The sequence below is a fragment of the Fundulus heteroclitus genome, chromosome 13, assembly GCF_011125445.2.
Source record: "Fundulus heteroclitus isolate FHET01 chromosome 13, MU-UCD_Fhet_4.1, whole genome shotgun sequence".
In the NCBI taxonomy this organism is placed as follows: domain Eukaryota; kingdom Metazoa; phylum Chordata; class Actinopteri; order Cyprinodontiformes; family Fundulidae; genus Fundulus; species Fundulus heteroclitus.
The window spans coordinates 28,778,465-28,793,100 of record NC_046373.1 but is presented as its reverse complement, the minus strand read 5'-3'; the positions used below and the strand labels follow the sequence as shown (position 1 = coordinate 28,793,100).

At 39.9% G+C, this 14,636-nt stretch overlaps 1 protein-coding gene and 1 long non-coding RNA gene across 2 annotated transcripts in view; one reads left to right on the top strand and one right to left on the bottom strand.

Annotated features, from left to right (window-relative positions):
* col22a1 (collagen, type XXII, alpha 1) overlaps window positions 1–14,636 on the top strand; it is a 75,703-nt gene that overhangs the window by 18,145 nt on the left and 42,922 nt on the right. The window contains exons 5-15 of the mRNA XM_012873666.3: window positions 6,231–6,342; window positions 7,818–7,941; window positions 8,118–8,393; window positions 8,490–8,570; window positions 10,016–10,132; window positions 10,237–10,281; window positions 10,384–10,446; window positions 10,667–10,705; window positions 14,127–14,180; window positions 14,288–14,341; window positions 14,421–14,474. Coding sequence (XP_012729120.2) covers window positions 6,231–6,342; window positions 7,818–7,941; window positions 8,118–8,393; window positions 8,490–8,570; window positions 10,016–10,132; window positions 10,237–10,281; window positions 10,384–10,446; window positions 10,667–10,705; window positions 14,127–14,180; window positions 14,288–14,341; window positions 14,421–14,474 — 1,019 coding nt within the window. The remainder of the gene's footprint in view (window positions 1–6,230; window positions 6,343–7,817; window positions 7,942–8,117; window positions 8,394–8,489; window positions 8,571–10,015; window positions 10,133–10,236; window positions 10,282–10,383; window positions 10,447–10,666; window positions 10,706–14,126; window positions 14,181–14,287; window positions 14,342–14,420; window positions 14,475–14,636) is intronic.
* LOC110369225 lies at window positions 113–3,366 on the bottom strand. Its single transcript, XR_002428826.2, has 2 exons — window positions 2,853–3,366; window positions 113–271 (listed from the first exon to the last, which is right to left on the bottom strand). It is a non-coding gene; the product is annotated as an uncharacterized LOC110369225 (long non-coding RNA).

Below are 14,636 nucleotides of genomic sequence, written 5' to 3'. Positions count from 1 at the left end.
GAGTAGCAAAATAAAAACTGTCAAGCAAGTCTGTAAAAGCAGTTGTCAGACAATCAGGTATAGCAGCTGTAACGGCTTTTTATTTTCCTGTTTCTAAGTACACCAGACAAAAGTCAGTTGATGTTTTTATTTTATACAGCCAGAGACTCCTGTGTTTCAGGTTTTCCTCAGAAGTCTTGAATAGCGCTTATCCAGAGAGGTCGGATGTTGTTATAAGAAGGTCTTCAGGGGGATTGGAGTTCCTGTCTGTCTCCCACCCACATTCATCATCCTAACAGAAAAAACAGATGCATGGGCATGACTTGTTTGGACTCACGCTAAATCCAAGAACAAGGAACAAGATGTCAGAACACTAGAGGCTGTGCTTCTGAGAGGTTGATGCATTTGATTTACTCTTCTTTCCTAAGATCTGTTAGCAGAAAACTGTTTTGTAGTTTTATAAATCTGAAGCAGTCAGTGCTTGCCAAAGATTGCATTTCTTTGTCTTGGTCTAAACTAAGACACTCTTTTGGTTTGTATCTTATTCCTGTCAGAACTTTCCTAAAGAGGAAAACCTTTGAGTATAATCATCTGAACAGTTCAGGACTCAGCCAGATGGAGTGTGAATGTTGAACACAGTTAACACTCTGCCAAAGAACACTTTGGTGCTATCGGTTGCCAGCTCAACTAACCTGCCTGAGTTTGGGCGGTGGGTGGAAATTAGAGCAGCTGTAGAAACTCACATAGACATAGGAAGCAAACGGTACACAGAGATACGCCTTGTTAGAAGTCAATACCCATATCTACCCAGGAAAATAATTAGTCAATCTACCAATCCATGGCAGGGATAAAACAGTCAAACCTCCAGGTTAATTAAGGCCTTTGTCAGTTTGTACATCCATTTCACACCCATGTGTAATATTTTGTCACTTCCATCTTACTCCGTAAGCATACCAAGCTCAGTGTGTAGTTTAATATTCCATACTAGTTTATTGGTTAGGGATATTTGCATAGAAACATATTTATAAGAGGCTCAAATGATGTAATAATGATGTATTATTCTTAAATAATTTTCCATTGACTATGGTTCTGATCCCCTTAAAGACCACTCAACCATGTGACTTCTGATTAAACTAGGAATAATATCTGGTTGATATTATTCATTGGAGTCATCATAGCATTTTCTTGCATATTAGAGAAAAAAAATCCATATTAATTAACAGTTCTCAAAGCAAGGACAAAACATGCCACTTCCTGCAGTAAACCTCTAATTCCAAAACAGTTGGGAATGAAGCAACCAGCAGATGCCCTCTCCTTTTTCTACTCACAAAATTCAGGTGGAAGATGCCTTCTTCTTTCTTTCCACAAAAAAGTCGGGCTAAATGATCAATCCCCCGCAAAGACTAGGGAATAGTCTGTAAGGTCAGACAGATTTACACCTTAGGTGTAGTCGCTAGTTACTCTAAGACATGTGGTGTTTGACAACCAACTTTACTCCATATTTGACGTCATGTATACCAAATTAGTTTAATGCAACCTCAAAAATTTGTCGAAATGCATTCTCTGTTTATCTGTCCAAAACATTTTCTACAGTTTTCGTAAGAGGCAGGACGGAAAGTTCACGCTTTCCTGACAAGTTTAAGTGATGTTTCAGTCCACTGATGTTTTGGGTTCATGATCAGGGAGGAGAGAATCACATTCTCACATTCTTGCCCCTGGGTGACTGCTAATTATGTGGTTTTGCTTTTCCACTCAGCTGCAAAAAGAATTGTAGCTAACATTTGATAAATCACTGTCTTTTATGGCGGACATTCCACTTGGTACAATGTTCTGGAAGCGGTTCCCGTTCATTCATTTACATACTTTTTTCTGAGGTCTGTAATTTAACATTTGCGCCTGTGAAAATTCTTTGTTTGTGAAAATCTTTTGCTTACTAAGGTGAAATCAGAGCAAGATTTTATTGTTAACTGCAGACATTCATATTTCTTCTACCTTTAGCTTTCAGAATCATGAAAAAAACAATTAGGCACTATGGGCTCTACGTTACTTTGTACAGCTTGATTAATCAATTAAATTGATTTAACAACATTAGAGGTACAATCAGGATCAGTCTGGGGCATGGCTGCCCCACAGCAACAAGGTATTGAGGTCAAATACCTGCTTCATTCTTTATTTGACAGAGGTTGTATGTTCCACTAGCCAAAGTCTATGCATCTTTTTAGGTTATTTTCTCCTCTGACTTATCCTTAGGTGTAAGCGTTTATGCAGTGTTCGTATTTCCTTGTGTTGCACTGCTGTTTCTTCCAAGGTATGCTTCACCGCTTGCATGTTGACTGCTGGAGAAAGGAGCCAGCACAAAGTGCGGTGTGCATATGTGTTAAGCCTTACTCCGCTTCCTCTAAATACAATCCAGTGCAATCAATTGTCTGCAAAAGTTGCCTAATGTGTAAAATGGAAAGAAATATCAGTGGCAGCATCATGCTGTGAGAAGGCCTGTGTCCAGTGAGGAGATTATGTGGCAAGACTTTAAATTTGTGGTTCACAGAGGCTCGACTTCCAATCTGACTGAGATTGAGCTATTTTCAGTTTCCAGATGTGGAAAAGATGGTTCAACAAAGCATTAGCTTAACTAAACTAAGCTGAACTAAAATGCATGCCATTGATATTTATTTGTAAAAAAATTGAAAAACCACATATTATCTTCTTGAATTATCTCACAAATCGCTTTAAAACAAACTGAACTTTGCACCTGTGGTCTGACAAAATGTGAAACACTGCAGCTGCTAAACTTTCCACTAGTATGAAATCTTTTTTCAAGGCTCTACAGATCCTTGTAGTTTAGAAAAGTGAAGAGTACCGCTGAATTATCTTACTTCCAGAGTAACACAGACAGCTGGGTCATAATCTGGGTCGCAGCATGTTGAGGTTCCCTCGGGAAAAGCATGGTATCAAACACAGCCTGAGGTAGAAGACAAAGATGTCCGGGGTTTTCCCGTCCATCTTCTTCTGCATCGACGTCTTGACACCAGCCAAACACCAGCACACACTGTCAGATCTACTTCAGCCAAGTACTTCTTTTGGGCTTGCGGCTACGCGCACAGATTTCTTCTACATCCAGAGTCGTACCAGACAAACAGTACTCTGGAAGCTCCCTCTTACAATTACACCGACAGCGCTCCTCACAGTGTGCCGTTCCCTCGGAAACATGTGAAGACATTTCCTACTGATTAGGATTTGACAGCCAGCAGACCTGTGGTTTCAGTCAGACAGGCATGTCTGACCCCTCAGGATACTGTGCATGAGCACGAGTCTCTGTGGTTGTGAGCTCCCTGTTTCCTGCTCAAACGCTGCCATCTGCTCTGATCAAAGGAGCAAGTGTGCGTGTGCTTTTCCCAGCCCGTGAACTCATCTGGCTCTTGCCGCAGATCGCCCCAATGATCGTTCCTGGTTGTCCAAAATAACTTTTTGGGCTGATTATACTCTGTCAGCTGCCAGTCCAAATTACAGCTCTGAGCTCTGAGCTCAGAGGGCCCCACGGGCCACCACACAAACGGTACACTGAGCAAACATGCACCACACGAGCGAGGTGACAAAAGGACTAAAAGGCAAGACACATTTTAAGCATTTGATGACCTGCTAAGAAATTTTTTGCTCAAAAGCTGCAAGCAAACCATATTTTAAAATTATTTACAGTGCCTTGCAGAAATATTCACATCCCCCTTGAGCTCTTCTATAATTTGGGCTGTTACCACCTGGAAGTGTACAGTATTGCTTTAAAATTGGGATTTTATGTGATAGAGCAATACAAAATAGGGCATATATGTGAAATAGAATTGTATTATAATAGTCCATAGAATAGTCCATTCTATGTGGAACAACTTTTCAGAAGTGGTCAAGCTCTTTTTATGTCATGCCACATATTTTGCATTGTATTAAGAACTGAATTTTGTCTAGGCCATATCAAGACATGAATCAATTTGAGCTAAACTATTTCATTAGAGCCGTAGCTATAGGTTGATCTAGCTAGGGCTGATAATGACATGAGGCCTTCACAGAATAGCTGTAGCTAAAGCTGAAAATTGTTTCAGAGTTTGGGAGCAACAACGGGAAAGGCTTCTCAGGATCACAAAACGAGTCCTAGGTTTATCTAAAAGTAACAGGAGTTCGGATCTTAAATTTCTTCTGTGAACGTGCTTCTGTTACCCGTTAGCAGATGAAAAGCAACGCTTTGAACCAGCTGCAAGCGTCGTAGAAGGGTGTTGTCCAACCCAGCATGAAGAAAGTTGCAGTAGTTGAGTTTAGAGGTAATAAAAGTGTGTATCATATTTTGCTTACTAACCACACCATACCATATTTATTTCTAAAGCACTGAAAATACAACATAGCAGCTGACCGAAGTGCTGTACAAATACAAAAACACAAAACAACAATAAAACAAACAACAAATACAAGGACAAAAGTGCAATAATAATAATACACAAATATTAACACACCATAGCCAATGAGAAATAATGTGTTTTTAAACAAGTTTAAAAAAAAGAAAGATATGGGGCCTGCGTGACCATCAGCGGCAGCTCATTCCAAAATTTAGGAGCCAGAGCTGCAAAGTAGGGGGGCGGGGTGCAAAATGCCTCATTTGCATTTAAAGAGACAGCACCAAAACGGATTGCTCTCAGACAAGCATCAGAACAGTGGCAAAGGAGGGGCAGTGGGGCAACAATAGGGAGGAGTTCAGACCAAAGCGTTGCAGTTCCACTTTATAGAGAGCAAAACTAAATGATTTCAATGTGAAAAGGAAGGATTTAGAAGCATGATGTATCTCCTTTAATGTACAAAAGTTTGATCTTAAAAACTGGGTTTTATATTTACTCAGGTTATCGATGATTTCTGTTAAAAACTTTTTTGGATTATGTGAAACATTTGAAACTTGTAAACGTGACAAAAAGGCTGCAACAGAAGAAATCTGCTGAGGGCAATGCTTTTTTCACAGTGTCACAGATCAAAGTAAATGAACATTTCCCTTAAATGTGGTGAAAATCATTTCCCATCATATATTCTATCATGATTAACAGCAGCAGAAAAATTCTCCACCCTCTATAAAATAACTTCCTTACCCAAAGTCTGTGCATGGATCTCTGACAGAAACTAGCGTCTGCGGGATCCCCTCAGATATCAATCCGTGAAGGTCTGAGTTGTTCTTCTCTGTTCTAGCTCCACCAGGGCACCCTCTGTTTCCCACCACCTGTTTTTAGGCTATTTCTTTTACTTATAATACCCACTGAGCCTTTACCAGACTCTCACATTACCACCTTAATGCTCTGCTTCCTCCTTTAAAAGATGACTGTGCGGGTGTAAATAATCCCACTGGAAACCTTGCATCCCATGGTTTTGTTGCACTGCCTGGGTCGTGCAGGAGTACGGCGAAGCTTTCCCCTGTCATGTAGAGGTTCTAATGTCACATTGTTCTTTGGAAAGAGCTCACTCTGCACAACCTAACCACCTGCTTTTAGTGCTCACTTCACAGAGAACTGGCAGCCTCACAGCAATTGAAACCCTCCAATACGCTGGCATCGCTATGGCTACAGCACTTGTTTGCTGTACAAGGGAGTGGCCTTTCCAAACCGCCTAAATATGGGCTGTGGTTGCACCACTTCAAATCGCATGCTGAAGGGCAATGCAGACACGCGTACACACACACGCTCAGAGGACCTCGCCAGCAATGGGTATTAGTTATTTTCTTTCTGGCAGCAACTATAACAAACAGTTCACCTCCCCCCCCAACAAACGGCTGAACTTTCCAGCTGCTTCGGCGGCAAAGCAGTCATTTCAACATTTCCCCCAAAAGGCCACAAACACAGTAGTTTCTGGGTGTGGTGGGATTGACCCAGTTCAACTTCAGCTGGATACTAAAAATCCAAAACCATAACGGAGCCTCGATACTCAAGAAATGTGTGCATTCATTAGAGTGTGTGTGTGTGTGTGTGTGTGTGTGTGTGTGTGTGTGTGTGTGTGTGTGTGTGTGTGTGTGTGTGTGTGTTTGTGGGTCATCTTCAGGACCTCTCTGGGTGTGATAACTTTCCACGTTAAAATCTTTAGTAACTTTTTAATATTGGTTAAGGTTGAGGTTTGGCTACACAAATAAAAAAAAAAATCAGAACAATGTTTTGATGCAGATTACACAAATGTGTGTGTGTGGGAGCATTACAAGGATTGCTTCAACTTAACTGGCTTATTTATTTGTGATCCTGCAGGGTTTGACCTGATGGATTACTTCAGCGTGAAAGACATCCTCGGGACCAGAGTGGATGAAGGCCAGAGCTCATATGTTCGCCTCGGGACAATGCCCATAGTCCAGCAAACAGAGTAAGTGAGCTCCACCGGAACCAAATCAGTACACCTCAGATTTTGTCAAAGCTGCAGAAGACATGTGACTGAAATGCCATGACGTACAGGTGGAGACTTTTGCCTGGCTTCTTCTAATCTCTTTGTTAAGGAATATTCAAACATCTATTTCACTAAGTCTTGCACAGCACCTTGGAAAAAAAATGTGCCTGTCAAGGAAAAAAAACAAAACAAAAGGGAATTGGTAGTCGTTCCTAATTAATGTGGGCTGGAATAATTATTCATTGTTTTACACATTTAGAGTGCTTCTGGTAAATGTAATCAGATATTTTTATTTTCATTTATTTATTTCAAACAAACAATTAAATAAAATAAAAAATAAAGAAGATTTAGACATGCCAGTTTACATAAATAGTTAGAAAAAGAGCAGGTGGAACTTAAAAAAAACATATGATCTCCTTCCCCTCTCATACACCTCAACATACCATCAGTCAAGTCTCCCTGCACCAGATAATCCCTTAATACATTTCCACACTAATCAAAATTTAACTCGTCATCCTCCTCAGTGACTGCCCAACCATTTACACATCATTAACATCAATAACAACAATTATTACCTCTGATCAACCAATCACGTATAACATATTTTCCAACCAGTTCAGATTAAAAGTTTCAGTGTAAGCCCTACACTTGGGCATGTTAGTTTGTTCCGTGTTTGCTATTTGGTAGTCTGTCGCTCTGAAAGTCTCTAAATATCATTAACCATAAACACTGTCCATGTGTGAATCGACAGCACGCTCAGATTACCTGAGTTGCAAACAATTTCCACTGGTCTTTTGTTTAATTTTCTGTGCATGTTCCATTTAGTTAGACATCAAACGGAGTTGTGCTACTCTTAAATAAGAGTAAGAGATGACTGAAGAACTCCACAGACTACCACATGGGCTTGCAAGAAGAAAACCTTTGTGTGATTTGGCAAAGGTTTTATCACCAGAGTAATTTGGGACTTTGTCAAAAATTTGGGACCAAGGCTATCATTAGCTTGCTGCATGAAAGCTATCTGCATAAATGCCCAACTTGTGACCCAGTGAGCCCTATGTTGTCCCAGTCCTTACACGGACCACAGAAGACAACAGGATGGCATCTCAGGAATGGCTTAGGAAGAAGACGGTCTTGAATATGTAACTTTTGCAGACTTTTCTTGCAAAGTGAACTTCACTAGCTAGATCTAAAATGCTAAAGGGTAGTAAAACTAATTGATACGCAAAATGTGTTTTACCATATGATTTATTTCCAGGGAAATTCAGAATGTTTATAATGGTTGCCGTACAGAAGCTGAAGAGGAATGAATGCCCTGCTGGGTTACTGTCAGAAATCAAAATGAATCACAATCATAAAGCAACCAGGAGCAGTAGCCATAAATGTTGTCAGTTGGACATAGTGTCTACTATAGGGTTTATGGATACAAGTACAAAAGGTGTTGTTTTATTTTGCAGGGATGTGTTTCCTCAGGGTCTGCCAGATGAATACGCCTTTGTGACAACATTCAAATTCAGGAAAACCTCAAGACGAGAAGACTGGTACCTCTGGCAGATTTTTGACAAATACGGAATCCCACAGGTGGGTCAGCCAGATGTAAATAACAATAGACATATTTGCACAATGACTTTCCCCAATTTAGAGAGTTAGAGCTGATAGCTCCAGCTTGTATTATTTACCTGCTTGAGAAAACTGTTGACCTGTTGGAAATGGTTCTGAGCCTGTTCCAACAGCCGTATCCTCCCTGTGACATGCAGGTATCCATCCGTCTGGACGGTGAGAACAAAGCGGTGGAGTACAACGCGGTCGGCTTGACTAAAGATGCTGTCAGAGCCGTGTTCAAGAACTCTGAGGTCGACAACCTCTTTGACCGCAACTGGCACAAGATTGCCCTGAGTGTGGAGGCCAAGTCAGTCGCCCTGTACCTGGACTGCAAACACATCCAGACTCTGCCGATCGAAGACCGCGAAGACATAGACATTCAGGGGAAGACCGTGATCGGGAAGAGGCTGTATGACAGTGTTCCGATAGACGTGCGTCATCGCCTTTATTCCTAAAACTTTACCTAACTGTGGGTTCTTTTCTAAGACGTTGATCTGTTCATCAACCATCTGTGTGTGTTTGAGCAGTTTGACCTCCAGAGGATGATGATTTACTGCGATTCCAAACATGCAGAGCTGGAAACCTGCTGTGATCTCCCCACAGGGCCTGTGAGTAGCTACCGAAAGACCCACACTAAGCACATATGCCCTGCCACGGCTATCGTTTCTGTTCCATCTATGTTGTCTATAAATGTAGACTGTATTTTGCTGTAATATTGCATACATGATACTGATGATGATTTTGTTCATTACTTATAAAACAAATCTTATAATCACTACAAACCATTTAACACCTTCTGCATCTGATCCATTCTGCAGGGCTGCAACACAGAAAACTTTTGTTTACCACTTATTCAAAACTAATGAAATTAATTAACCTCAATGCATATTGGGAGAATTGTCCCGTTGCGTTATCATAAATACTGTACTATGGCAAAAAAGGAAAATAAACGAAGCAATACTGCAGCTTTTTATAAATGGTTTACAGTGTAATTAACATTTTATTGTCACCAAAAATATTTGTAATATTATTCTATTGATAGTCTATGCATTTGTTGTCTGGGATTTTTTGTGAGATATTTTATCAAGTCAGTCAAGTGATAATTATTTGGTAAAATGCAAATTTTGTGGAAAAAAGAGAAGATGTAAGTGACATCCAATGCTTTCTTATAGAACATATTTCAACACTTAGATTTTACATCGATGTCAATGTGAAAAGCTGATAACACACTGGTGCATGCCCTGTTAGATGGTTTTTCAATTCTATTTTACTTTCTAAGTATTCCCAAGTCAGTGACAATTTTAACCCCAACCTACTTTTTGATAACTTATTATATGTTTTATTAGTTGTAGTGATTTTTTTTTGTTTGGCTTTGCTTGGGCAGCATGCTTTCTTAAAGAAAAATGCTTCATAAAAATGTAGTTCCAGCATCTTTATGAAAATAAAAACTGTAGTTCTGGGAACCCTTTAATATTAAAATTGTCTTGCGATACGGATTACATGGTTTTATGTGGTGTTAGAGCCTCATTCGTCAGCCAACGAATCCTCTGAATCGGATGGGTTATTCAAAGGAGATTAAAATAATTCATTTATGTGTTTTTATTTATTGATCTGTTTCTTTGTTCATCTAATACAAAAGTAAATACATTTATTTTTCAAATCCGTTTTGTTTAATAATGCTAATGGGCGATCTAACAAATTTCTCAAAGGCTTGTCCAGGATTCAAAGCCATTCTAATGCCTGTTTTTGAAAGGTCAAGCACTCTCAACCATTTAACAGCAGCAAAATAACCCAGAAACGACACCACATGTGGCATCAGAGAGTGTGATTTGGATAATTCCCGTATTTTATTAGTGAAAGTGCTGTTAGCTTTTTCGATATAACTAAGCAACAAAATAGTACAGTAAGTGCTTTAAAAAATATTATAGAAACGCAGTAACACTTTATTCAGGACGCATTGAGCTGATCTTGGGGAGTGTGGGTGAAAGTTGTCACAAGCTGTCTTTTGTATGAAACCTAGCATTTAATTTCAAAATAAATTGTATCATTTCAGTGCCCAAAGAAGGTGGTGACAGAGGCGCCCCCTGTGAGGATCCCTACACCGACACCCACTGCTGCAGAGCAAAAAATAGGTCCTCAAGCAAACTGCTCCTGTCCTGCAGGGGAGAAGGTAGAGCAATGTCACACTTTATCCCTGTCTGCAGCCTCCATGTTTGAGAGGGAATCCTTTGTTTGAAAGATTTCAGAACACGGCAGTATTTCTATTTCCCGCAGGGAGACGTCGGAGCGCGTGGTCTTCCGGGTCTAAAGGGTGACAAGGTCATCTCTTGCTGCAGTAACATAGTCTGATGCGACACACAACAATAGGTGTCATTATGTCTGTTCAGATTTTTACGGTGTGAATGTGCCTACCTTTTTCAGGGTGAGATTGGCCCTAAGGGTGGCATCGGACCACGAGGCATCAAAGGGGAAAAAGGAGAATCTGTATGAACATTCTAAGTGTGCACTTTCACCTACAGCGTATATGGTTTTCTGAATTAAGAGACAACAGCTAGACTTAAAGTTATATCGTTAAATTCCACCATTCAATAAAATGACAGAATGCAGGGTGACATGAAGCCGTTTCACACTGCATGCCTTCCAGCTGTTCCTCTTCTCTTCCAGCCTCGATAATAATTGATCCTTGTCGATTAATTATTTGCAGGGCAAACTGACCTCTGTCAAAGGCGACAGAGGGGAGAAGGTAAGTAAACTGGTCTACTATGTAGACTGAGCATGAGCGTTACTCTAACCCGAATATGTGTTTGTCTGCATCCTAAGCATATACAATATGCATGTGGACAAAAACATTGCAACATCTGTTTTAAAAACTCTTTCCTAGCATGCTCACATTATAACATATATATATATATATATCTATATATATATATGATATATATATATATATATATATATATATATATATATAATATATATATAGATATATATATATCTGTGTGTGTGTGTGTGTGTATATATATATATATATATATATATATATATATATATATATATATATATATATATATATATAATATATATATATATATATATATATAATATATATATATATAAATACATATATATATATATCTGTGTGTGTGTGTGTGTGTGTGAGTGTATATATATATATATATATATATATATATATATATATATATATATATATAATATATATATATATATATATATAATATATATATATATAAATACATATATATATATATCTGTGTGTGTGTGTGTGTGTGTGTGTGTGTGTGTGTGTGTGTGTGTGTGTGTGTGTGCGTATTTGTGTGCTTGCGTGTGAAAGACCAAGTCAAAGGTAAACATACATCTAGCATTTGTATTCGCATTTGTATTCAGCTCCCATTTCTTTGATAAGACCAAATTAAATTTATTGCAAGATCTCCTTCTGTCATCCCAGAAATACTGCAAAACTCTGTTCTACACTCACTGTAGCTCATGCCGAAAAACTGGTCCACGCCTTTGTCTCCTCCAGGCTGGATTACTGCAGTGCACTTCTAATCGGGATCCCTAACAAAAGTCTGCAGAAATTGCGACCATATATACGACCATATCACAACCTATTCTCCACTCACTTCATTGGCTTCCCATTCTGCTAGGATTGAATACAAGTTCTCCATTCTCACCCACCAATGCATTTATGGAAATACCTAGAACAACTAACTCACCCCTCTCACTCCAACAGATCCTACCGCTCAAATTCTCAGATCGCCTCTCACTCCCCAGAACTAAGTTGAACAATCTGGGTGCTCACCGACTTGGACCTGACCATCCCAGAAAACCACAGACAATAAAGCCTTTTAAAATAGGGCTAAAAGCATTTCTTTTTAGCAGAAATTTTGAGTTTTAACCTTACCCAATAATGCTATTGCACTACATATATGCATATACATTATTATTATTATTATTATTGTTATGGCCTTCAGATGTCATCCAATTGGTAAACAGAGTCATCCTATGTTCTCTGTGAAGACGTTTGTTACAGAATATCACTGAACAGCAGCAGTGGAAGGAACACATCAAATCGGTCAAGGAGGAATTACGACGTTTAAATCAGAGCTAGCTTTAATAAAAACATCCCAAGCTTTGAAGATTTGACCAAGCTCCGCTCAATCCATCACTTGCAAATGCAGTAATGACATAACCAATACTTGTTGATATAAGGATGTCCTCCCACCCTGAAACATCAGGTAATTAGATCAGAGACCAATCAATCAGAGAATGGGGGAAAAAAGGCTCACCATAACCGTGGAGGAGCTTCAGAGACCCACGACTCATGTGGTAGAGTCTGTTGATGGGATAGCTTTTAGTCATGTGCCCCTAAAATCTGGCCTTCATGGAAGAGTTGAAGTATCCTGGAAGCCATGTAAATAAGGCAAACATGTGAAACAAGGTGCTTGGGTCACATGAGACCAAAATGTCTCTTCTTTTCATGCCTGTATGCAAAACCTTTGTACAGTGGAAAACTAACACTGCACATCACCCAGAGTAGACCCACTCAAGCGTGAGACATGGTGATGGCAGCACCATGGTGATGGTGAAGCTGGTCAGAGTTGATAGAGTTAAAGATTGAAAAATACCGTCAGAGAACCTGCTAGAGGCTTCAAAGAACTCAGGCTTCAACTTAGAATGGCCCTGACCTAAATCCTATTGAGTGTTCACAGGCACTCGGCATCCTATCAGAGAGAGTTGGAGCTACTTTCCAAAGAAGGATATGACAAATCACATACCACATTTCTAGATGTGCGCAGCTGATCGAGATCTTTAACTTGCAGCTGTAATCACAGCATAAATACGGTTCTAAATATTGACTTAGGGCCTCTCGCCCAGTGAACGTTACAGATGGGAACCAGCAACCCCCGCAACCCCATGAGGGATTAAGCGGGTCAGAAAATGAATGGATGGATATTGACTTAGGAGGCTGAATACAAATACATCTTTCAGAATTTCCCTCGCCCAAAATTTCCTTTTTACTTCTGTATTCAACTTCACAACTTTTGCTCTTCACTGCATACATAATATTGAAGGATGTATGTATTTTTCATTCTCAGGCAGTGGCTCCTGTTCCATTGCATTTTTTTTTTATTCATTTAATAGACCTTCCTGCTGGGTAAACTTTTGCTGCTTTGGCAGCAGCGCATTAAATCAAACTTTAATGCCTAGGCACTTGCCTTTCTGTTTGTTACTTTCTGCCTCAGCATCTGTCTTCGCTTTTTTTTTTTTTTTTTTTTTTCTGTGAGAGCGTCGCAATTTTGCTGCAGTAGACCTTTCTGAAGACGGAACAAACTCATGACGTGAGCTGCCTCCCGAGACGCGGTCCGAAACGGCAGTGTTGGTTGCTTGTCTGCAAGGGGGTTTGAGAGTGAAATAATTTCACTTTGATCGCTTCTAATTGTATCTTTAAGCAACTGGAGCAGGTAACTCCTGCAGAGGATGACGTCCTACTGCTCGTAGAGGCCGCAGCAAAACAGAGCTCCTGTCTTTAAATCCGAGTGATAAAATAAATACTGTGTGTTAATGTACGCCTGAAATAATTAAAGGGTAACCTTCTGTGACTTGTAAAGCCGTTTATGGAGCAGAGGGAAGTCCTGTGGTGGGTAAGACCTATGGTGCACCGTATAATTTCGGAGCCATTAACTCTCACTCAGTCCTGCTTTGAAATTCCTCCGGGTTCCGTGGCGCAGGAGGTGACATCAGCGTACGACCCAAAAGTGCATATCTCTACGAGGACAATAGAAAGCCGTTGTCCCTTGAATCTTCAGCTGAATGTGCAACCAGACCGCAGCGGGTCATGGTGAAGCTTTCTACAGATTCTGGCCTTCAAACCTTTACTCAAAGGTGCTTGATTTTTTTCTTAGCGTGACTCGATGTGTATATTTAACATCTTTTTTTTCCTCCCCTGTTTAACTCTCTGTTCCTCTGTCCGATCTGTGGATTTAATACATCGTTTCTAACATCGGTACGATCAGTGAAGCTAACAGTTGTCCGTCATGCTACCAGGTTGAGTTCCTGACAGTACGCCTTCGTCGCCTGCACCGCCTCAACCTGCATGCCTGGTTCAGACAGAGCGATCCGTTTAAACGCTTATTTTCTGTTTGCAGGGTGATAGAGGCACTATAGGGTTAACAGGTTCTCCTGGACAAAAGGGAGAGAAGGTGTGGACCTGGAGATATGGAGGCCATTTTTTTTTTTTTTATTATTCATTCCGAGGCTCGAACAGTCATGAACTGGTAATAATTACAGATTTCCTTTTTGTTTACAGGGTACCGGTGGTGTGCCTGGTATTGATGGTTTAACTGGTGACAAAGGAGACAAAGTAAGATTTTTTTAAATGCTGATATTAAGTACAATCTGATAGAAAATTAAAAAAAAATGTATTTGGTGTTGGTACTTAGGGCGAAGCAGGCAGGCCTGGGGCTGCAGGGTCACAGGGTCCAGCTGGACTGAAGGTAAGTCATCAGCATTGAAACATTTTAAACTACGTCATATGAAAAATCTCAAAAAGCACTCATGATTTTGGAGATGTGTCTTTGTTTATTTGCTGATACATCAAAGTACCAACTTCCTTTAAATATGTATCATGCCATTAGGAAAGAGCAGCATTTCAGCAG